Genomic DNA, 24004 nt, shown 5'->3' on the forward strand with positions numbered 1-24004 from the left:
GTCCAATAATAAGGTTCAGGTGAAATTGGATACCATTGAATATAATTTCATGTCTCCTCTTCCTTATTTTCACTTTCCATTGACTTCTCTTTACATGCTTTGTGTAACCACACATACATCCAGACATTATTTTTATATTTTAAGTTTTCTACTACCTTTAGAGGCAATATAATGTAGTGGGTAAGAGCAAGACTAGGGCCAAACTGCTGGGATTACAGGCTTGGGTACCTTATCTGGGTTCTGCCACTTCCTACTTAGCTGCATGACCTATATTCCTCCCCTGCAAGGTACAAATAATGGTACCTATGCCCTAAGAGATACCTTAGGTTTAAGGTGAAGATTGAGATAAATAGGTAAAGGATTTTAAAAAATCCCAAGCATAGGGTGGGGCGCCGCTCAGGCCTGTAATCCCAGCACTTTGGGAGGCGGAGGCGGGCAGATTATTTGAGGCCGGGAGTTCGAGACCAGCCTGGCCAACATGGCGAAATCCCCTCTCTACCAAAAACACAGAAATTAGCCAGTCGTGGTGAGGCACGCCTGTAATTCCAGCTACTTGAGAGGCCGAGGCAGGAGAATCGCTTGAACCAGGGAGGCGGAGGTTGCAGTGAACCAAGATCACGTTAATGCACCCCAGTCTGGGAGACAGACCGAGATAAAGTAAATAAATAATTTTAAAAATCCCTAATATGTAAGATATAATTATTATTAGATCCCTACAACTAAAATAAAAACGAATAAGTTATTTGTGAAAGGCATTGCCAGTCAAAACGATCATTTATGAATTACTGGGAATGTCGGGTTTCATTTGTTTACCTGGTTTTGCTCCCAGCGTTCCGAGGTAATTAACAGCATATAAATGTACTGAGTCCCTGCTGTGTTCAGTCACTAAAATAAGCATGTTCACACAAACTAATTATCCTTACATCTCTACCATTCAGCCCTGGAAACCGCGACAGTAAAGTTAATTAATATAATTCTGGGCAGGGTATGCATATGAGAGGAGTGACGTAAACCACTTTTTCCCTACTTAAAAGTTTTATCTGTGATTGTTCCTGGAAACGGCAATGATTACTACACGTACTGTGGAAATGCTGTGACTCCCTTCCCTTCAGTACAACCAAAATCTAAAGGCGAATTTCAATTCTAAGCCCCGGGTTTCAGAGGGTGGCCAGGATTCGGCTACGGTTCTCACCTTCTCCGCAGACAGCGATTGGCGGCCAGATGAAATCATTCAAATGAAGCGCCCCCGTCTCATTGGCCAGGGGATGTTGCTCTCCGATTGGCCCCGTGATGAGGTGGGCGGTGCCCGGAGGGCCTCATTGGTGGAGGCGGAAAGTTTAAACAGAGTCAAAACGCCATACTTGTTTGGCTCCTCTTTTGAACTTGCGAGTTTGTTGGGCTTGTTTTCTGTTTTTTAGGGTGTAGGTTAGTGGAAAAGAAAAAGGGCCGAATTCACTCCCACGACCTTTACAGCCGCCCCTGAGGGGAAACGGTCAGCGTAAGTCCCGGATCCCCGCTCCGGAGCAGCCTCGTGGGAGCGAGGCAAGGGGATCCAGGGGAGTCTCGAAGCTGCCATGGCGAACCGGCGAGTGGGGCGAGGCTGCTGGGAGGTGAGCCCGACCGAGCGGAGGCCGCCCGCGGGGCTGCGGGGCCCCGCGACCGAGGAGGAGGTGTCTTCCCCGCCGGTCCTGTCTCTCAGCCACTTCTGCAGGTCTCCTTTCCTCTGCTTCGGGGACGTTCTCCTGGGAGACTCACGGACGCTGCCTCTGGCCCTAGACAACCCTAACGAGGAGGTGGCAGAAGTGAAGATCTCCCACTTTCCGGCCGCGGACCTGGGCTTCAGCGTGTCGCAGCGCTGTTTCGTGTTGCAGGTAGGTCTTAGGAGGAGCGTGCCCCAGGCCGGTGCTCTGCTTCTCCGCTATCTTTCCTGCCACCCTCCTTAGGAGGGTTGACGCTTGGAAAAGAAATCAGAAAAGACCCTTAGATAATAAAGTCAGTTCCCTTTCACTTAATAACTGTGGGTGGGCCCTTGATGCATACACATGCGTGTGGTATATATATGTATCAATATTTTATATATATATTCTCTAAATGAAGGCTAGGATAGACGCCAACTTGGGCGGTGACAGCACATCAACGCGCGCGCACTTAGCATCTTTAGGAGCAAGTTGCATAGACTTCTCTGTTAAATTGACAAGCGTTTTTACTAGACTTAAGGTGTTGCGAAATGCTCTTGCAGTTCTAAGTTATAGACAATGCGCTTTTTTAACACTATTTTTTAAGATTGACAGGACTACCTTGGTTGGTTAAAGCAGCTTTTTTAGAATTACTTTCTATCAGCCATCTTAATATGCGTTTTAGTTTCCATTTGTACCCTTACAGTCGAGGTAACTGGTTTTTTTTTCCGGTGAAATAATGAGCCTTTGTTTTGACTAAATGCCTACAATAAAACCAAAAAAAACCTATTCAGAGTTGTTTTCAGTATGTATGTGTACTATGTTTGCACACTTTAGTATTTTAATCCTCTTTTTCTTTGCTGTAAGTGTAATTTTAATGCCGCATTAAATTTAATTTTATAAATGTTGTTTCAAGAACTCCTGTAGCTTTCTTTTACTTCATTGCATTTGCAAGAGTAATGCTCCAATCCCCTTCACCAAAGACGGGAGAATTTGTGTTTTTATTTTGACTGCTGTGACCTTTCTATTGAGTAGAACCTCCAAAAGTGTGAAAACCGTTAGCCGAGGAGATCTGAACTAGTAGGCTAATAACCACTTCATTAGGCAGAAAAAAGAGATTCTAATTCGAGATCCCTTAACTTGTGTGTCACCAATGGTTCATCTATCTACACTTCAGAAACTGCCCACCCCGCCCCTCTGTTTCATGAATCACTGCCTGCTTTCCTCTCTTTGGAAAGACAGATTTCTTTTCTATCCACATCATACCTCAACTTACTCTTTTTTGTTATAATGTGGAGCTAAATTTTGTTGGTATTTTTAGAAGAAACTATTTTATAGAGTAAAAATGCACCACTCTTATTTTTTAAAATCAGTTGTTTATGATGTTTTATTATTTCTCCTTTAAAACAAAAACTTGTCTGTTTCTCCTGAAAAACAAAATTTGTTTTGTCATGTCAGCATTTAAATTTGGCAGATTCTATCTACCTGCCAGGGTGTAGGGTGTAGATGTTAAAGTTCAAACTCTGGCATTAGGTTGCCTGGGTTCTGATAGGTACCTGTGTGACTTTGGCAGACTTTTCTGGATATTAGTTACTTCATCTGTAAAATGTGCATAATCATAATACCTGCTTCCTAGGGATGTTAGCATTAAATGAGTTTCATAGGATACCTGCACTTATGCCTGGAACAGTAATAACTGTTTAAGAAATCTCAGTTTGATGATGTGGACCTTAGAGGAATTTGTGGGGAAAAAAGAATTTAATTGATCATCTTTATATATTTTGTTTTAAATAAAGTCTTCATAATGCAGGATCATTTTGTTTGAAATAGAAGTACTGTACACATCTAAAAATTAGAAATGTACAATTAAATCTTTTGAAACCACTCAAACAAAATGATTTAGAGACTTTCTGTTCTATTGCTTTAATACAGTTAAAATGTTATAATTTATTTTGTTGTGAACTGTGTTATTTTTAGTGGCTTTTTTTCTTATAATTAAGTGAGCAGATAGGGTAGGAAAAATATATTTGATTTATTAAATGTTTACTGTATAGAGTGTTGGTTAACAATTATTAAGCCCTACTATATTGTAAGTTGTATGTAAGGTGTTTTGGTTATTATGTAATTACTATTGTAATTATATAATGTATTGTTTTGATTATAGCCTAAAGAGAAAATTGTTATTTCTGTTAACTGGACACCATTCAAAGAAGGCCGAGTAAGAGAGATTATGACGTTTCTTGTAAATGATGTTCTGAAACACCAAGCTATATTACTAGGAAACGCAGAAAAGCAGAAAAAGAAAAAGGTAATATTTTAACCATTCTATGATTAAGAAAATGTTTAATAATAAGTAAAACTTATTTTGATAACAGGCTTGAAGTAATATTGCTTATTTAAAGGTAATATTCAATAGCTACAAACTTAATTGGTATATTTTCCTTATTTTTGCAGAGGAGTCTTTGGGATACCATTAAAAAGAAGAAAATTTCAGCCTCTACAAGTCACAACAGAAGGGTTTCAAATATTCAAAATGTTAATAAAACATTTAGTGTTTCCCAAAAAGTTGACAGAGTTAGGAGCCCACTACAAGCTTGTGAAAACTTGGCTATGAATGAAGGCGGTCCCCCAACAGAAAACAATTCTTTAACACTTGAAGAAAATAAAATACCCATATCACCTATTAGCCCTGCTTTCAATGAATGCCATGGTGCAACTTGCTTGCCGCTTTCTGTACGTCGATCTACTACCTACTCATCTCTTCATGCATCAGAAAATAGGGAACTATTAAATGTAGATAGTGCCAACGTTTCAAAAGTTTCTTTTAATGAGAAAGCTGTAACTGAAACTTCCTTTAATTCCATAAATGTTAATGATCGAAGTGGAGAGAATAGTAAACTTATTCTTACCCCCAACTATTCTTCAACTTTGAACATTACACAAAGCCAAATAAATTTTCTAAGTCCAGATTCTTTTGTAAATAATAGTCATGGAGCTAATAATGAACTAGAATTAGTAACATGTCTTTCATCAGATATGTTTATGACAGATAATTCGAAGCCTGTGCATTTACAATCAACAACTGCACATGAAATTTATCAGAAAATTTTAAGTCCAGATTCTTTTATAAAAGATAATTATGGACTAAATCAGGATCTAGAATCAGAGTCAGTTAATCCTATTTTATCCCCAAATCAATTTTTAAAAGATAACATGGCATATATGTGTACATCTCAGCAAACATGTAAAGTACCATTATCAAATGAAAATTCTCAAGTCCCACAATCTCCTCAAGACTGGAGCAAAAGTGAAGTTTTGCCATGTATGCCTGAATGTCAGGGTTCAAAATCTCCCAAAGCTATTTTTGAAGAACTAGTAGAAATGAAGTCAAATTACTATAGTTTTATAAAACAAAATAATCCTAAATTTTCTGCAGTTCAGGATATTTCTAGTCATAGCCACGATAAACAACCTAAGAGACGCCCAATACTTTCTGCCACTGTTACAAAAAGGAAGCCCACCTGTACCAGAGAAAACCAAACTGAGATTAATAAACCAAAAGCAAAAAGATGTCTCAACAGTGCAGTGGGTGAACATGAAAAAGTGATAAATAATCAAAAGGAAAAAGAAGACTTTCATTCTTATCTTCCAGTTATAGATCCAGTATTAAGTAAATCTAAGAGTTATAAAAACCAAATAATGCCCTCTTCGACAACAGCTTCAGTTGCTCGGAAAAGGAAGAGTGATGGAAGCATGGAAGATGCAAATGTGAGAGTTGCAGTTACAGAACATACAGAAGAGCGAGAAATCAAAAGAATCCATTTTTCTCCCTCAGAGCCTAAAACATCAGCTGTTAAGAAAACAAAAAATGTGATAACACCCATCTCAAAATGTATTAGCAACAGAGAGAAATTAAACCTGAAGAAGAAAACTGGTGAGTCTTATTTATAAAATCTGAAGTATACCTGCCTTTTTGGTTTAGTAAATCTGCTATTGATAAGCTTGTATTAACTTATACTTTTTACTTATTTGCTAGGTACATTTCCTTAGCAAATGTGAATACAGCTTATGTGACATCTTGTTTCTGCCTGATAACTATTTTTCTTTGCTGTTTCTTGTAGATGCATTCTGATCAGATAAATTCTTTGATAATAAGGAACATACCTATTTTAATCTCCTACAAGAAGTACAATAAAAGATGAATTGGATTAATGGATAAATGAATAAATGAACAAATAAGCCACTGAAGGGTCGACACTCACACCTACTGTTTGTTTGAGGCAGCCACCTGGTTGAGCCTCTTGTGTAGAATTAGAATTGTACATATTGGGTATCTGATTTATGAGCCTATGTGAGAGGCAAGTCAGTCACCACGAGTGGCTCTTTCTACCTCTGACAAATTTAAAGGAACAGAGAAGGCAATTTTTCTAGATATATTTATTTGACTAATAAGGTACCTACTATGTGATGTGCATTATTCTAGGCACTGTGTACACAGGGAAGAAAGGTATAATTTCTGTTCTCAAGTTGTGTTCACTCCTGTGATAATGCTATGCTAAGGGAATTATGGAAGCACAAAAGCAGAGGGTTTGTGTGTAAATTGCAAGGAAGTGTGAGATGGTTCCAAGAAAGACTTCCTAAAGAAGAAAGTGGTTCCAGGGAGAGGGACTAATTTCTGTAAGGTTTCAGATTGAGGAATTTCTCCTTAGAAATTTACTTTTTAAATGTTCCAATTTAATCATGTGCCTTATTTTCACAATTGATATAGGTTTGAGATTCCTTTAAAACAAGGGTAAGCAAACTGTTCCTCTATTGGTCCAGATAGTAAACATTTTAGGCTTTGCAGGCCACATAGATCTGCATTGCAATTACTCAACTCTGCTCCCCTTGTGGGAAAACAACCATAGACAATGTGCAAATCAAGGAGTATGGCTGTGTTTCAGTAAATTTGTATTCATAAACACTGAAATTTGAGTTTTATGTAAGTTTTCTGTTTTATGAAATGTTATTCTTTTTTTTTTTTTTTTTTTTTTTAACTCTTTACAAATGTAAAAGCTGTATTTAGCTCTTGGAACATATAAAAACAGTCAGGAGGATTTTGCATGGGGGATAGATGTAGTTTGCTGACCCCTGCTCTTATCTCTTTGCTTATATTTAGTAGCAGTATATGCTATTGTGAAACCTATTTTTGAAAGAGTGAACTGCTATTCCAGTAGGTTATTTGCTACTGTGATTTGTATTGCATTTTCTTTGGTAGCCACCTGGCATTATATCAACCATCTTGTTTTTACATATTTGAGAATCAGTCTGTTATTCTCTATCACTTTTCTAGTAAGTTAGTATTAAGGGTTGTTGCTTCCACTATTAAAATACTCTCCTCTGATTTGTCTCCATTGACTCTTTTAATTTGTCTCACCATATCCACCTTGGGTCATTGTAATAACTGCTTTGTAATTTTCTGTTTCTAATCTTAACCCTGTTCATTCCATTGTCCATACTGTTTTCTTAAATATAAATGAGGGTTTTTACTTCTTTGATTAAAAGTCTTCACTGGCACAGTAGGTACTTCAAAGTGATTAAGTGGAGATTCTGTAACTATACTGCCTTTGTTCAAATCTTGGCTACTTACTAGCTTATGTGACCTTAGACCATGTGACTTATTTGCTGAAAGCCTCAGTATCCTAATTATATACGTTGTAGTAATAATAGTACACTTCTTATAAATTTGTTCTCATAATTGTGTGAGAAAAAGATTATGATAGTGCCTGGCACAAAGTATTTAACTATTAGCTGCCACTATTATTTTGAACATTGTTGAACTCCTCCCTACCTCTTCTAACCTCTTGTATGTCATTTCCTACGTGTACTCTTTGGTTCATCCTTATTGCAGTTCTGGCAACAGGCCACATTCCTCATGCCTAATTTTAATTTCATAAGTTAACTCAAGTAGATTCCTGTCTGGGAAGGCTCTTCTACCATTTTTAAACTTCTTTTTTTTTTTTTTTTTTTTACCAGACTGAGTACTACCTCAGGACTGGGACCATAGTTTTCAATTCTGCATATTCTCAGCACCTCGCAAAGAGTCTGGAATATACAGACACAATAAGTTGTGGTTGAATCTAGACTTTAGCCTCTATAAACACAAAATAAATTGTGGTTTATGGTCTGTAACTTCTGGATGTTGGTTTGATAAACCACCGAATTCATAGCATTAGTGCCTGGAGTACAGTGGTTATTAAGTATTTGCTAAATGAATATGATTGTGAAGACCCCAAACTTTAACTTTCAAATCACTGGCCTATTTAGGGAATTTATATTTTAATGCTCCTAATTTTGTTTTCTAATTTATTTTAGATTTATTAATATTTAAAACTCCAATTTCTAAAACAAACAAAAGGACAAAACGCATTATCGCTGTGGCGCAGTCCAATTTGACCTTCATAAAACCTTTAAAAACAGGCAAGTATTTATTGTATTTAAACTCTCTGAAAACATGACATTGAATGAAGCATTAATTGCATTTCACATGGAAATACATTGATTTTTGTTGTTGTATAAAAGCCTGGAAGAATTATTAAAGTGTGTATTAAAATGACAGGATATTCTATCAACTTTCTGTTTGATAAAAGAAATAAAGACCAAATGTTCAATAGATCAGTAGGGTCACTACAGTAATCTATTGTATATTTCAAAATAGCTAGAAGAGAATAACTGATGTTTCTAGCATAAAGAAAAGACAGATATTTGGACTGCGGGTGCCCGCCACCACTCCCGGCTAATTTTTTGTATTTTTGGTGGAGACGGGGTTTCACCGTGCTGGCCGGGATGGTCGCGATCTCCTGACCTCGTGATTCGCCCCCCTCGGCCTCCCAGGCGAGAGCCATTGCGCCCTGTCAAAAACATGGGTTGTTATCCAATGCCGTGGTAGGGAGTATGTATGAAGTGAAAGTTGGAAAAGGGATGGTCAGAGACCGTCACTACCCTTTGGGAGTTTTCCAAGTGGAAAATGACAATCACTGTGACTTCGTTAAGTTCCTAGATGTGCTTCTTTGTACCAATATGGAAAAATCTAAAAGAAAAAACCCACACTCAGCACTATGAATGTTGTAGGTATCAAAAACTGCAGAAAATGGGCTTTACCGATGTGGGCCCAGACAACCAGCCACTTAGTTTTCAAGACATCTTTGAAGCCAAAAGACAAGACTTCAATGATCAGTGTCAGAGGGAAGAAGAAGAGTTGAAACAGATTTATGCAGTGAGTCAGAAAGAAGCAACATTTAAAGAAGCTGAAAAAGAACTGCACGACAAGGTCGAGCATCTTAAAACGGTTCAACAGGAGAAAATAAGGAAGCTCGAAGAAGAGAAAAAACAACTGGAATGAGAAATAATAGATTTTTATAAAATGAAGGCTGCTTCTGAAGCACTGTAGACTCAGCTGAGCACCAATACAAAGAAAGAAAAACATCGTAAGAGAAGAGTTTCTCTTAATTTTCTGTTTGAGAGTCCTATCATTCTACATCTCAACTTCCTGTGAGATTGTATTTGTAGCATTTAACTCTGAAGTTCTCATTTTTAAAATTGGCTTGCTTATTGTATATTTTCCCCAACTAAAGTGTGAACTCCTAGCGGGGTGTGGTGGCTCATGCTTGTAATCCCAGCACTTCGGGAGGCAGAGGCGGGTAGACCACCTGAGGTCAGGAATTCAAGACCAGCCTGACCAGGATGATGAGGCCTTGTCCCTGCTAGGAATACAAGAGTTGGCTGGGTAGTGGCCGATGCCTGTGGTCCCAGCTGCTTGGGAGGCTGAGGCGGGAAAGTCACTTGGGCCCCAGAGGTGGAAGTTGCAGTAAGCCGGGGTCTCGCCATTGCACTCCAGCCTGGGTGACAAGGGAGGGACTCCATCTCAAGAAATAAAGAAAAAGGTGTGAACTCCCTGAAGACAGGTCCTGTGTCCATCTTTTCAGATTCTATATCCTGGCACTTAGGACGTAGACTAACACGAAGATGATATTCGATCAATATTTGCCAAAATGAAAAAACAAACATGTAGCATCATGTAAAAGGAGCTGGTTAGGCGGAGAAATTTCTTTACCATAGTCCTGCTTGTGGATCCAGTAGTGATTTTTACATTTTTTATCTAAATAGAAGCAGAAGCTTTGTTGGGGACTCAAAGGCATAAAATATTATGTTACACAAATCTATTTAATAGGCCTATTTTCCTTTTTAAATTCTACTAATAATTTCTTGATAGTTTTTATTATGATAAAAGATTGGATTTTGATTAGAACTCCCATGCTTTTGTGTCACACTTAAAACATATTAGAATAAAGAATTCAAAAGCTAAAGAAAATCCGAGTACAATGAGGAGCCATGAGTTGCATTTGAACGATAATATTATGTCTTACAGATTTGGGGTATACACTAAAGTTATCAAAGTTGTAGAAAATAAGGCTGGGTGCGGTGGCTCACGCCTGTGGTCCCAGCACTTTGGGAGGCCGAGGTGGGCGGATCACTTGCGGTCAGGAGTTTGGGACCAGCCCGCCGGCATGGTGAAACCCCTTCTCTACTGATAATGCAGAAGTTGGCCGGGCGTGGTGACATGCACCTGTAGTCCGTGCTACTCAAAAGGCTGGGTTGGGAGAGTTGCTTGTACCCAGGAGGCAGAGGTTGCAGTGAGCAGAGATTGTGCCACTGCACTCTAGCATGAGTGACAGAGCGCTATGAGTCCCCACACCTGGTATAAGCCACCATGCCTAGCCCACAATGACTTTTATACATGTTGTTAAATCATCTTACAGATTTTATAATTTGGGGGAAGAAAAATTTTACTAAATGATCTTTTAATGGAAACTCTACAAGAACCAGAATCTTTGTTCACTTATGTATCCATTCCTAGGCCTGGAACAATGTCTGACACATACCAGCAATTATTCGTTGAATAAATGGACCCAGCAGCATGAATTAAAAACGTAGATTATTGACTTTCAAAAGATAATTAATGTAACTTACTTACTGCTTCTGAACATGTTTGTGAGTTATATTGCTGAGGGACCTTTATCTTCTCATTCTTTCATCTTAATCCAATGTTACTAAAATTGAAATCACCAATATTATTCCATATCTAAAACTAATAACTACCTTATAAAAATTATCACTCTGCGGCATTTGAGAATAGACTTTTTAGGTAACAATGGTATGATCCATAGGGTTTTTTTAGGTCACAGAAAGATTCATACTAACAGAACATTTTATTTTCTATTTTCCCAGAGCTATAAAACATGATATTATATGATACTGTAAGGCATATTTTTACTCTCTTCATAATTTTTTTCTAAAATTAGTGTTTGATTCCTATATAACTTTTAATTTTATAAGTAAATATTTGTCTCTTTCATCTCCAGTTTTATGTGAAATAGAGTTTTCAGATTTATATAGCATGGAAAGTTTTAATAAGTCAGAGTTACTGATTTTTGCCAGCTATTTTCTCAATTATTTACTTGTTTTATCTTTAGTTGATTTTTTTTGTAGTGACAAGTTTTGTTTCTATTCTCATTTCCTTTTGTGTATATTCTATGTGTATTTTGTTTTTGTTTACTATGAAAATTACATATAACATCCTAGAGTTATAACATTCTAATTTGAATTTATTTCAACTTCAATGACATATCAAAATTCTACTGCTATATAGCTCTACTCTTTTTAGGTTATTGATGCAACAAATTATATCTTTATTCATTGTACACCACCTAACAAATTTATAATTGCATTTAATGCATTTACCTTTTAAATCCTATAGAAAATAAAAAGCGGAGTTACAAACCAAAATTACAATAATACTGTTTTTCGTTTGTTTAAGTATTTACCTTTACCAGAGAGCTTTATATGTTCATATAGCTTGCTTACTTATATAGTTACTGCCTAGAGCTCATTTATTTCAACCTGAAGGACTTTAACACTTCTTGTATGGCAAATTTAGAGATAAATGGATTTTTTCAGCTTTAAAAAAAAATCTGGAAATGTCTTAATTTCTCCCTAATTTTTTAAGGACAAGTTTTCTAGCTATCAATTTCTCAATTGACAGGTTTCTTCATTATTTTAATATATAATCCACTGCCTACTGGCCTTCAAGTTTTCTGCTGAGAAATCAGCTGCTAATGTTATCCAGAACCCTTGTCTGTGAGAGTTGCTCTTCTCTCTGAGCTTTCAAGATTCTCACATTGTCTTTTTGTTGTTGTTTTTTGGGACAGAGTCCTGCTCTGTCACCCGGGCTGAGTGCAGTGGTGTGATCTCAGCTCACTGAGACCTCCGTCTCTTGGGTTTGGGTGATTCTCCCGTCTCGGCCTTCCAGGTAGCTGGGGCTACAGGGATGTGCCACCATGCCCAGCTAGTTTATTTGTGTTTTTGGTAGAGATGGGGTTTTGTCATGTTGCCCAGGCTGGTCACAAACTCCTGGCCTCAAGCAGTCTGCCCAGGACTACCATTTACCCAGTAATCTCATTACTTGGTAAAGACCCAAAGGAAAATAAAGCATTCTACCAAAAAGGCAACAGCAACAACAAAAAACACAGATATTTAAGGTGATGGATATCCTAAGTACACTGACCTGATCTGTATAAATTCTATCAATATATTATCACATGTACCTCAAAAATATGTACATCTATTATGCGTCAATTATAAAAAAGGTATTCTATCAGACTTTAATGCAGTTGACTTGTGGTGGTTTAGTATTTTTAAATAACCAGGAAATATTGCTTTACCTTTCCCCATTTTGCTCTGATTACATTTCATACCCAAAATGCTTTCAGCTCTTTCCTTAAAGTAGTAGAAAAGCAAATATTGTTCAGTGTTTTAATGATGATATTGCTAGTAAAAGTGGCTTTTGCTATATATCGTACAATAAGTTAAAGGAAATTTTCTTATGTAGTAACCTAATTGTATTCTTAGATATTCCCAGACACCCAATGCCATTTGCTGCAAAAAACATGTTTTATGATGAGCGCTGGAAGGAAAAGCAGGAACAGGGCTTCACTTGGTGGTTAAATTTTATATTAACCCCTGATGACTTCACTGTAAAAACAAATATTTCTGAAGGTAAACGTTAAATTAATGTTTAAATTTAATAATACTTTTAACAGATAAAATTTGTAACATACTTTGTCATTCTTTAATTATACATAGTTATTATAATTAATGGCATAATTCCCTGTTCATTAGCCTAAATGCTTGTATAGGTAAGAATTTTTACTTACATAAATTTATATATGTAGATTTTCTTTACCAAAAGTACTGAAATATACTTTTTGTTCTCTATTCTCTCTCATCAGTCAATGCAATCAGTCCTGTGTGGCCTGCCCACTTTGGGCATATTGTCCCACTCTTAAATACCTTAGTTTAAGAAGTATGTTGGAAAGCTATAGGATTATGAGGAAACTATAAACACCAATTCATAGGAGGAATTTTTAAACATTTCAGTGTTTGTTCTGGACAAGAGAAAACTTGGGAAAGGGACCAGGTAGAGATGTGCCTGTCAAACATTTGAAGTGTTCTCTTGTGAAAGAGAAGGAAACTTAACTTTTGTGCAGCTCCTGCATAGAAGTTATAGGGATCAATTTTAGTTCAAAATAAGGAAAAATTCTTATAAATGTTTAAATTGTGGAACCATCATATCAGCTAACTTTTAAAGTGATGATTTTCCTATTGTTCTGGTGTTCAGACAGATACTGATTTATTTTTGTCAGAAAAGCACGTGTATAGGATTTTTTTTTCCTTGTTTTGCTTTTGCAGACAAGGTCTCACTCCCTTACTCAGTCTGGAGTGCACTGATGTGATCACAGCTTACTGCAGACTTTGCTTCCCAGGCTCAAGCAATCTTGCTCCCTCAATCTCCTGAGTAGTTGTGACTACAGGTGCACACCACCATGCCTGGCTAGTTTTTTATTTTTAAATAGAAGAGTTCTTGCTATGTTGCTAGAGTTGGTCTTGAACTCCTGAGCTCGAGTAATTCACCTTCCTTGGCCTCCCAAAGGGCTGGGATTACAGGTGTGAGCAATTGTACCTGGCTGGATTTTTACATTAAAAGGGTCTTTGGATTAGATGCTCTCTAAGCAGTGATCTTAGAGATCACTTAAAAAAAAAAAAAAAAAAAAACTTTTTTCCAAAAGGAAGCAAAGCCCCATTTTTAGTTCTTTTCTTAAAAGAAAATGTGTTTTATAAAAGATTAAATTACATTCCAAAATTCAGTTGATTTTTTAAAATTATATTCCTTAGAAACTTGACTTTTATCGATTTATAAAAAGGACAGGAACAGATAAACCAGTTAGGAGGTTAATTCAGTAGTCTGGATTAGAGATAATCATGTTTGAATCTGTGATAGTAGAGGCGGTGAGAAGTGGCTAGACTTGGAATACATTTTGCAGGTAGAGCTAACAGGTTGCAATAATAGACTGGCCTAAGGAGTAAGCTTGGAGAGGGTGAGGAATAGATTCTGTTTTTACCATCTGAAATTGCATTTTATTGCTGGATTTAAGAATATATAGAGATATTGTTTAACCAGAAACATTCTTTCTTTTGTTTTCACCCAGTAAATGCTGCTACTCTTCTTTTGGGAGTAGAGAATCAACATAAAATAAGTGTTCCTAGAGCACCGACAAAAGAGGAAATGTCTCTCAGAGCTTATACTGCTCGGTGTAGGTTAAACAGACTACGTCGTGCAGCATGTCGTTTGTTTACTTCTGAAAAAATGGTTAAAGCTATTAAAAAGCTTGAAATTGAAATTGAAGCTAGGCGGTTAATTGTTCGAAAAGATAGACACCTATGGAAAGATGTGGGTAAGAAGCTTGCAGAAATCTTGACATTAATTCTTTAAAAACATTCAAGAGGTTTTGTGTTTTTTTTCCCCCGGCTTTATTGACATATAATTGACAAGTGAAAATGGCATATATTTAAGGTATACAACATGATGTTGATATATGTATATATTATTAAGTGATTATAACAATCAAGCCAATTAATATATCTACTCACATAGTTACCTTCTTGTGTGTATGTGTGGTGAAAACATTTAAGAAGTACTCTCAGCAAATTTCAAGTATACAAGTCACTGTTATTAACTATAGTCATCACAGTATACATTAGATCTCCAGAATTTATTCATCCTGCGTAACTGAAAGTTTACACCCCTTTGACAGCATCACCCCAGTCCCTCTACCCCATTCTCTGGCAAGCGCCATTCTCTGTGCTTCTATGAGTTCAACTTTTTTAGATTTCACATGTAAATGAGATCATACAGTATTTGTTTTTCTATGCTTAGGCTATTTCACTTTGCATAATATCCTCCAGATTGATCCATGTTATCACAAGTGACAGGATTTCTTTCATTTTTAAGGCTGAATAGTACTTCATTATATATAAATATATATATTTATCATATATATTTATGTTTACATATACATACACACACATACACATACCCCACGTTTTCTTTATCCACTTATTCACTGATGGACACTTAGATTGATTCCATATCTTGGATATTGTGGATAATGCTGCAATGAACATAAGAATACAGGTTATCTCTTCCAGATACTGATGTCCCCAAGAGATTTTGTATTTCAAAGCTAGGTATACATGCTTTAGCTTTGCTGCCAAAAATCCAACATACTTGAATATGATCATGTATATTTAAGACTAGAAGTGTATTTTATTTAAATTAACTTATTTCATATAAGCAATTATTTTTTTCCCACTGATATACTCTCCATGAAGTTTTATTTCTTATCTCTGTTTGATTATCGATTTGAACTTACTTGCTTTTGACATGCATTTCAGGAGAACGTCAGAAAGTCCTGAATTGGCTGTTGTCCTACAATCCTTTGTGGCTTCGAATTGGTCTAGAGGTAAGCATACATTTCAGGTTTCTAAAACAATATTTTTTTATGATACCCTTTTTGTAAAATAGATTCATTTTATTAAAATGTGGTTTTACTTATAAAAGTTTAAAGTCATTAGGTTAGCTTGATTCATCTTTTAGTATAAAATGTAAGACCCATTAATAAATGCTTATTAGGTAAATAGACTATGCCATTATATATTATTACACCGTATTGTAATACAGCATTTTACTGTATAGTCTCTTTAAACATAACTTGGTGCTGGATGTAATGACAACTATAGTAAACTCGTTTTTGAAAATTTACAAATGCAAAGACAAGGCTGCTGTGAATACATTTTCTAATTTAAATTTCTTAAAACTCAGTGAGCTATGTATTATTATTTCCACTTCACTAATGAAGCAGGAACTTAGGTGTTAAAGTGACTTGCCCTATGCCAATTAATTGGTCAGGAATTGAACCTGTACCAATCTGATGAACTAGTACTCATAAAAATGTCATCAGGATTTGCGTTCTTTACATAGTACTTGGCTTTGTAATATCTAGAATGTTGAAACCAACTGAATTAGAAAGATACTATTAATAATTGGCTGTTTAAAGACATTTTTATTAATAATATCTTTTGTGTATCTGTATTCTTTAGTCTTTTGTTAGTATGCTTTCACATTTTTTCTAGGTTTCTTACCTTCTTAATGTAGGGTCTCCCATTACTATTTCAATTTATTCCAGGTTTTGGAATAGAAGAGTCTTTGGGACCGAACAGGATCTTTGTAATAATCTGACTTCTATATACAAATAAATTGAGGTCCAGAGGGAATAAATAATAAGCTTACTGTGGTTACACAGCATTATGGTGTCATTGCTGGGATTTCTTATTTCAATTCCAGTGTCCTTTCCCTTTAAATAGTTGGCAAGTTGTATATCAATTAGCTCTACTTCACATGTGAAAGAATTCTGGAACCTCAATTGAAATAGAGCCCCCCATATTTGGGACATAGCTTTTCTGTGGCAAAAATAAAATCAAGAACTTTGTGTGGAACCTTGCAATGCTTTTTAAAACCTCTTTGATGTAATTTGTATCATCTCTACCCACATTCCATTAGCCAAAGCACATTATCTAGCTAAACAACAAACTAGTTAGGAATGTATTAACCTCCTGCAAGTTGCAGCAAGTTTATGGCAGGTGGTGGAGATGTATAATCTTTTTATAGGTACCTTATTACTACACCCTAGGATTCTTTAAATAAATGGACATGACCTTTGAGGATTTTAAGAGAATTTCAAAGGCCAAAAAAAGTAAATAAAGATAAATTCCTGTTTTGGTAGATAATAATTAATATTTTTCCATGCTTTAATCTTTATATTTTGTCAATGTAGGGTTGCAGAATTTGATTTTTTTTTAGTTTTTTCTAATTGATTTAAAAATTATTAATAATAAGCATGCTAATGTTAAACTAATTTTATATTTAAATCATTGATTATAAATAGGCCTGTACTTTCCAGATTATCTTGGATGATTTGCAGATGTTTTCTACCTTGATAACTATTATAAAAATTTGAGTATTTAGGTTTCTGTTATAACTTCATGATGTACTTAGTGGGGCAGTTATAAATAAATGTGAACAACATGCCTATATTTGATAGTTCTTTAACTTAAATGAAAAAATTAAAATCGGAATGTTGCTTGTCAGATGATTAAGACTTAGCCCTGAGCTTTGTCTTTTTTCATTACGAAGTACACCATTATACACTAAGAAATACATAAATCATGTATGCATAGTTTAAAGAAGTTATTTAGCAAATAACCATGTCATTTAGAAAGTAGAACATTGCCAGTTCCTTAGGTTATGGTCTGCCATTCCTCAGTCCCATCCTTTTGTTTCTTAGAGATAGCATAATTCTGACTTTGGCTTTAATTTATTTTCAGACAATTTATGGAGAACTCATATCTTTGGAAGATAACAGTGATGTCACAGGGTTGGCTATGTTTATTCTGAATCGCTTACTTTGGAATCCCGATATAGCAGCTGAGTATAGACACCCCACTGTTCCTCATCTGTATAGAGATGGTAAATATCTCTGCCTCTCCTACATTCTCTCCACACTATATATAAATGGCTTATTGTCATTCTTTCTGTTTCTGTTTACATTTTCCTTTCTCAAATAAACCAATCTAAATAAGTCTCTGTTTCTAGTACTCTCCCTTCATCTACCTTCATTCCCCATCAATTCCTCCATCACTATTTATAATTCTATTTGTTGTCTCTACCCATCCTCTTCCCCCAGTAGGTTATAAGTCCTATGAAGGTCATGTTTGTTGTAGTTTGGTGCTATATATCTAACACATGATGGTGCCTGCATGTAGTAGGTGTTCATTAAATATTTGTTGAGTAAGACCAACTAAATCTCTTGATGCCTCTGTGCCTGTTTCCTCATCTGTGAATTGAAAATATTAAGTGGTGCATACCTGTCCCATAGAGTTATTGGGAGGATTAAATGGATTTGTACACATAAAGCACTTTTTTGGCACATAGTGTTTTAGTTGTGCTTGCTACCCCCCACTTTTTGTTTCACTAACACATTATTATTTTGATCATCATATTTTAAGATGAAATCTACTTTGCATAGATGAACTTGCTATGCTTTTTTGTACTTTCTTTAAGGTCATGAAGGAGCTTTGTCCAAGTTTACATTGAAAAAGTTATTGTTGTTGATCTGTTTTCTTGATTATGCTAAAATTTCCAAACTCATTGATCATGATCCTTGTCTCTTCTGTAAAGATGCTGAATTCAAGGTATGCTTTTCATTTTATGATTTATATTTTATATTTCCCATTTACGACTTTTGCTTGCTTTTATGGTGTATTTTCTCTTTAGAAAAAAATTAGTTTTCCAAAGAATAATACTCAGGGGAGTAAAATAGGAATGCCTGTCTAGTGAGTCCCATCAGTAATTCTAACCATCCCTGATTTTTGTTGGTTTACCTTTCACCAGCACATCATCATTACTCTTAATTTTGACTTGAAAATGGATTAAACTATGCTTCTGAAGATTTAATTTCTGAGAAAATTTCTTTCCTAATTTTGATGTAGTATATTATCACATTAATGCTAGTTTTTATAGTGTATTATTATGAGCAACTTTTAGAAAGATCTTAAGTTGGAAATATATGAAATTTGCATTATTAATGAATAATATGAAACTATTTTTATACCATTTTATTTTTATATGTACAGAATGATTTGGAGGATTTGTTTTTATTATAAGCAAAATTATCATATTAGAATATAATATCTGGAACTTATTTCTTTATAGGCTAGTAAAGAAATCCTTTTGGCTTTTTCACGAGATTTCCTAAGTGGTGAAGGTGACCTTTCCCGTCACCTTGGCTTATTGGGATTACCTGTTAATCATGTTCAGACACCATTTGATGAATTTGATTTTGCCATTACAAATCTTGCTGTAGACTTGCAGTGTGGAGTGCGCCTTGTGTAAGTATAAGAAATAGAATTATTTTGCTTAAAGGAATAGACTAATATTTTCTGGAAAACACTTTGTGTAATTATTCAATGTTGCTCTTTCATTTAGTACAACAAATTTAGTATTAAAAAATGGAGATTTCTTTTTCAGGGAAATGGTATATCAATATTATGTCCAGAAACCTTGTCTCCTAGCCACACTTTTTTTCCTGGTGGCATGTGACTAGGGCTCATGGATAGTAATTACTGATGTCTCAGAATAGGAGTTGGGAAGACCTTTAAACGAATTCAAATATTAAACATTGAAATAACACTTTTTTGTTTTTTTTTGTGACGGAATCTCACTCTGTCACCCAGGCTGGAGGGCAGTGGCGCGGTCTTGGCTCACTGCAAGCTCCGCCTCCTGGGTTCATGCCATTCTCCTGCCTCAGCCTCCCGAGTAGCTGGGACTATAGGCGACCGCCACCATGCCCAGCTAATTTTTTGTATTTTTTTTTTAGTAAAGATGGGGTTTCACCGTGTTAGCCAGGGTGGTTTCAATCTCCTGACCTCGTGATCCGCCCGCCTCGGCCTCCCAAAGTGCTGGGATTACAGGTGTGAGCCACTGCGCCTGGCCAAAATGACACTTTTTATTGACAGTGGTTTCATGAATTTTATATCATTTGAGATCACTTTTAGTAGTATGAACCTTGTTCTACATACGAGGAAAAAAAGATGAAGTGGTAGAATAGATTGCCCAAGTTTTCCACAGTGGAATTGGGACATAAACTCATGAAATCCAACTTCAAATTACACAATATTTCCTCAATAACAAACTGGAATGCTCAAAATTGGCTTTGATATGTGTAATGGATAGCCAATTTTGCTTAGAAGGAATGGCTATTAGCTTTTTGCTATAATTGGCCTCTTTAGGGTATCCGGATTGGAGATACTCATTTTATTTCTAAGGAACTCTCCAAAATATGTTACATCCTTATCGAGGAAGCACTTTTGGGGTCAAGGCAAGAGATTTCTTTAAAGCAATGAAAGTATTTTCTCTGTGTGTTTAGGAAGTTCTTATGCCTCAAAACAGCTAGTTAAATGTTAATGTGTGGGAAGCACAGATTTAATGGTCTTTATAAAATATCTCTTCTACAATAAAACTTACCAAACTCTTTAGCTGACCCTGGTACATTTTTGTGAGATTTTAAATTGCTTATATTGTAGCTAAAATTAATTGCAAGCAGTCTTCATGTTAAAATTCATATTGTCTAAAAACTCAACTGAATAGGAAAGTAGCTATTTGGATATACTTTTTAATTTCTTTGTTTTGACTAGAGATAACTTTAGAGTATAAACTAAAAAAACCTTATATCCATGTTTCATGGAGACCAATTGAAAGAACCGTGAATATTCAGAGAAATAAAACAGAAGAGGAAACTCTGGGACATAAATGTTTTCAGATATTTGAAGAAAGGTCTTATACTAAAAGGTGATTAAATTGTTTATTGCCAAGCCAAATAACTATGCATGAACAATGAAAGTTTCAGGAAGATGAGTGTGGGTTTGGTATAAAAACTTGCCAATATTCAGACATGTCTTTAGCAAAAAAACCAGTTCACAGTGTTGGAAGGTTCAAGCAGAGGTCAGAGGACCACTTGGCCAGAATGGAGGAATTCTTCGACATTTATGAGGATGAGATTCTAGATTTTTATGAATCCTCGGGTTTTGAAAAACAGTTTACATGTCCCTTGCCTTCTTTTAGGCTAAATTTCCATGAACATTCTTTTCTTTTTGATCAGTATTCTCACAAGTTAATAGTCTTTACTGCAGCTTTGTCTCACTTTAGCCGTTCCATATGAGCTAAGATCATTTTGCTTAAAATATTTCACATATTATTTTTTTAGTTGGCTAATTTATTTATTTAATAAATTCAAGCCACCACATCAATATTCTGGCCAATAGGAATTGTTTTTACACTTTTTCCACTTTCTACGAGGAACAAGGATTGATTTAATGTTCAGTACTATTTTGCTATTTTTCCACAAAGAAAGCCCCCCTCCTTTATTTTTTTATTTTTTTTTTTTGAAAGAGTCTTGCTCTGTCACTCAGGCTGGTGTGCAGTGGCACGATTTTTGGCTCACTGCAGCCTCTGCCGCCATGTTCAAGCAATTCTCCTGCCTCAGCCCTGCGAATAGCTGGGACTGTAGGCGTGCACCACCATGCCTATTTAATTTTTGTATTTTTAGTGGAGACAGAGTTTCACTATGTTGGCCGGGCTGGTCTTGAACTCCTGACCTTAGGTGATCCACCCGCCTCGGCCCCCCAAAGTGCTGGGAGTAAATGCATGAGCCACTGTGACTGGCCAGAAAGCCCATTTTTATGCTTTTATAGGAGTTACTGAGGATTTAGCACTGTTGGATGTTGATGTTGTTTAGTCGGTTAGGAATTCTAAGTAGTTAAGAGATTGATCTTGAGTAACCAAATTTCTATTTTGTTAAGTGTCAGAAAAATGACTGTTTACAGATCTTTGAAGTCACTTGAGAATGCTTTGGGATGGTTACTCTTTTAATGCCATGGGTGATGGGTTGGTCTACAATTGATTGAATGGTTGGCCTAGAATTATCTTAAGTCTCTTTCTAGCCTTTAGAGACTATGGTTGTGTAAGTAATTCAACCAACTTTTTGTTGCAGACAGAAATCAGTTGGGGCTTGCTTTTTCTGTCTTTGTTAGGTAGATACTCAAATATTTGTGGGTGTGTGTGTGGGTGTATACACCCACACACACACATAATATGTATCTATATATACATATAATATAAATACACATATAATATATATACAGATACAATATATGTGTATATATAAAGGAATTACTGTGGAAACTAGTAAAATGGGATTTTAGTTCTCATCTTAGTTTTGCCATTGCCAGCTCTATGACCATCGGCAATTCATTTAAGCTCTATGGGCCTTAGTTTCTTCATCTAACAATAACTAATTGTGGGCTTTACCATGATAACTAAAATAAGAAAATAAAGCACTTGCTTGACATGTAGAATATAGTACATCCCAATCAATGTGCTTCCTCTGCTCTACATCCCTCTCCTCTCTTTCCTTTCCTTTCTTCTTTCTCTTCTCTGTAGAGCCCTATTATTTTGTTCATGTGTGCATTTATCTGTGTATGTCTTATTTTCTTATCATCTGTTCACACACTTCAATCCCAAACTTAAAATAAGAACCTACTTGCCAACTATGGGGCAACAGAGTTTTGAGATAGTATTTTGAAGTCTTTCTGGTCATAAAGCCCTGTAACTGTTGGGGTTTATGTGGGAAATAACTATATTTCAATGAATGATTTTTTCATATATGTTTTTATAATAATTTCATCTGAATATTTTATTACTGCCAGGCGAACCATGGAACTTCTCACACAGAACTGGAATCTCTCAAAGAAACTCAGGATTCCGGCAATAAGTCGTCTTCAAAAGATGCACAATGTTGACATTGTTCTTCAAGTTCTTAAATCACGAGGAATTGAATTAAGTGATGAGCATGGTAAAAACTGAGTAGAGTTAAAACTTATTCTTCTCACTGAATATTGATATGTGCATACATTGTGCTAATGGACAACCTTTTCTTTTATAGGAAATACAATTCTATCTAAGGATATTGTGGATAGGCACAGAGAAAAAACTCTCAGGTTGCTTTGGAAAATAGCATTTGCTTTTCAGGTATTATACATTTAGTACATCTTGTACTTCTTATCAATTTTTGATTACTGATTTGTAAAAACAATTTGAATCTAATAAAGAATAACAACAACCATCATTTAATAAGGTTTATTTTGCCCCAGTAACTGATAAACGCTATATATATATATATATATATTTCAATCTAATCTTCACCACACCTGCAAAGTAGGTGTTATGTCTACCTCTCCGGTGAGGAAACTGAAACTACAGTTTACATCATTGATAAATCCCATGTGGCCCCAAATCCCATGTTCTTAACCACTGAACATGTTATCACTTCAGTGTAGATGGTGTTTGCCTTTGGGGGAAAATAAAGTGACTGTTTTGTACTAAAATATCCATTTCGGCCACTTTATTTTCTTTGATTTTTTTAACTTTCTGGTTTAAAAAATCTTCTACAGTTTCTCTAAGTAGAAGACAATTACTTTGATTTCTGTGGGTTAAAAATAATATATGGAAAATATGACAGTATTTATCTTTTTTTATGTTTGTTTTAGGTGGATATTTCCCTTAACTTAGATCAATTAAAGGAAGAAATTGCCTTTCTAAAACACACAAAGAGTATAAAGAAAACAATATCTCTACTATCATGCCATTCTGATGCTCTTATTAATAAGAAAAAAGGCAAAAGGGATAGTGGTTCTTTTGAACAATATAGTGAAAACATAAAGTTATTGATGGATTGGGTAAATGCTGTTTGTGCCTTCTATAATAAAAAGGTAAGTTTCTTTGTTTTTGTTTTAACCCAATATATTTTAATAAATTTTGATGAAAGTCACTTAAACTTAATTCATAAAGTCTTTTCTTGACTTTCTTAATTCATCTGTGTAAGCAAACTCTCCCTCAAATGAGTGAATGTATTATCATATACCTTATTTCATCGTATTTCATGTAATCTGTCACCAATTGTATGATATATGATAATTTTATCACTAAGAAAAGAAAAATACGCCCTACATGGAAGTCTTAGTAGAAGATGCTTGTGTAGAACTGGCACATAAAAGGATCATATCATTATTATAAAGATCAATTCAAATAAGCCCACATGCAGAAAGGGACAACTAAGAACTTACCACTAGATAGAAGAAGAAGAACAAAATTTGAGTCTCTCTATAATCATGTGTTAGGTTGACACTATATTTCTGTATGAAGTATACTTCTTAGTATAAATATATAAAAAAAATTTCCCCTAAACACATGGATAAACTATCTGGTAACAAACATAAGA

The 24004-nt window shown here is 35.5% G+C and overlaps 1 protein-coding gene and 1 pseudogene across 3 annotated transcripts in view; both read left to right on the forward strand.

Annotated features, from left to right (window-relative positions):
• Positions 1-1343: 1343 nt before the first annotated feature.
• ASPM (assembly factor for spindle microtubules) overlaps positions 1344-24004 on the forward strand; it is a 64419-nt gene continuing 41758 nt past the window's right edge. For 2 of the 3 annotated variants that reach the window (XM_007989074.3, XM_007989076.3), the window contains exons 1-13: positions 1344-1871; positions 3841-3984; positions 4131-5610; positions 8031-8135; positions 12624-12770; positions 14261-14506; positions 15507-15574; positions 17496-17637; positions 18232-18362; positions 18883-19058; positions 22434-22579; positions 22670-22755; positions 23274-23495. In XM_007989074.3, coding sequence (XP_007987265.3) covers positions 1575-1871; positions 3841-3984; positions 4131-5610; positions 8031-8135; positions 12624-12770; positions 14261-14506; positions 15507-15574; positions 17496-17637; positions 18232-18362; positions 18883-19058; positions 22434-22579; positions 22670-22755; positions 23274-23495 — 3390 coding nt within the window. In that variant the 5' untranslated portion in view covers positions 1344-1574. The remainder of the gene's footprint in view (positions 1872-3840; positions 3985-4130; positions 5611-8030; positions 8136-12623; positions 12771-14260; positions 14507-15506; positions 15575-17495; positions 17638-18231; positions 18363-18882; positions 19059-22433; positions 22580-22669; positions 22756-23273; positions 23496-24004) is intronic. The other variant, XM_007989075.3, reaches the window with a different exon arrangement.
• Positions 8520-9309, forward strand: LOC140710309 (septin-14 pseudogene; annotated as a pseudogene).

Source organism: Chlorocebus sabaeus, chromosome 25, assembly GCF_047675955.1.
Source record: "Chlorocebus sabaeus isolate Y175 chromosome 25, mChlSab1.0.hap1, whole genome shotgun sequence".
Classification (NCBI taxonomy): domain Eukaryota; kingdom Metazoa; phylum Chordata; class Mammalia; order Primates; family Cercopithecidae; genus Chlorocebus; species Chlorocebus sabaeus.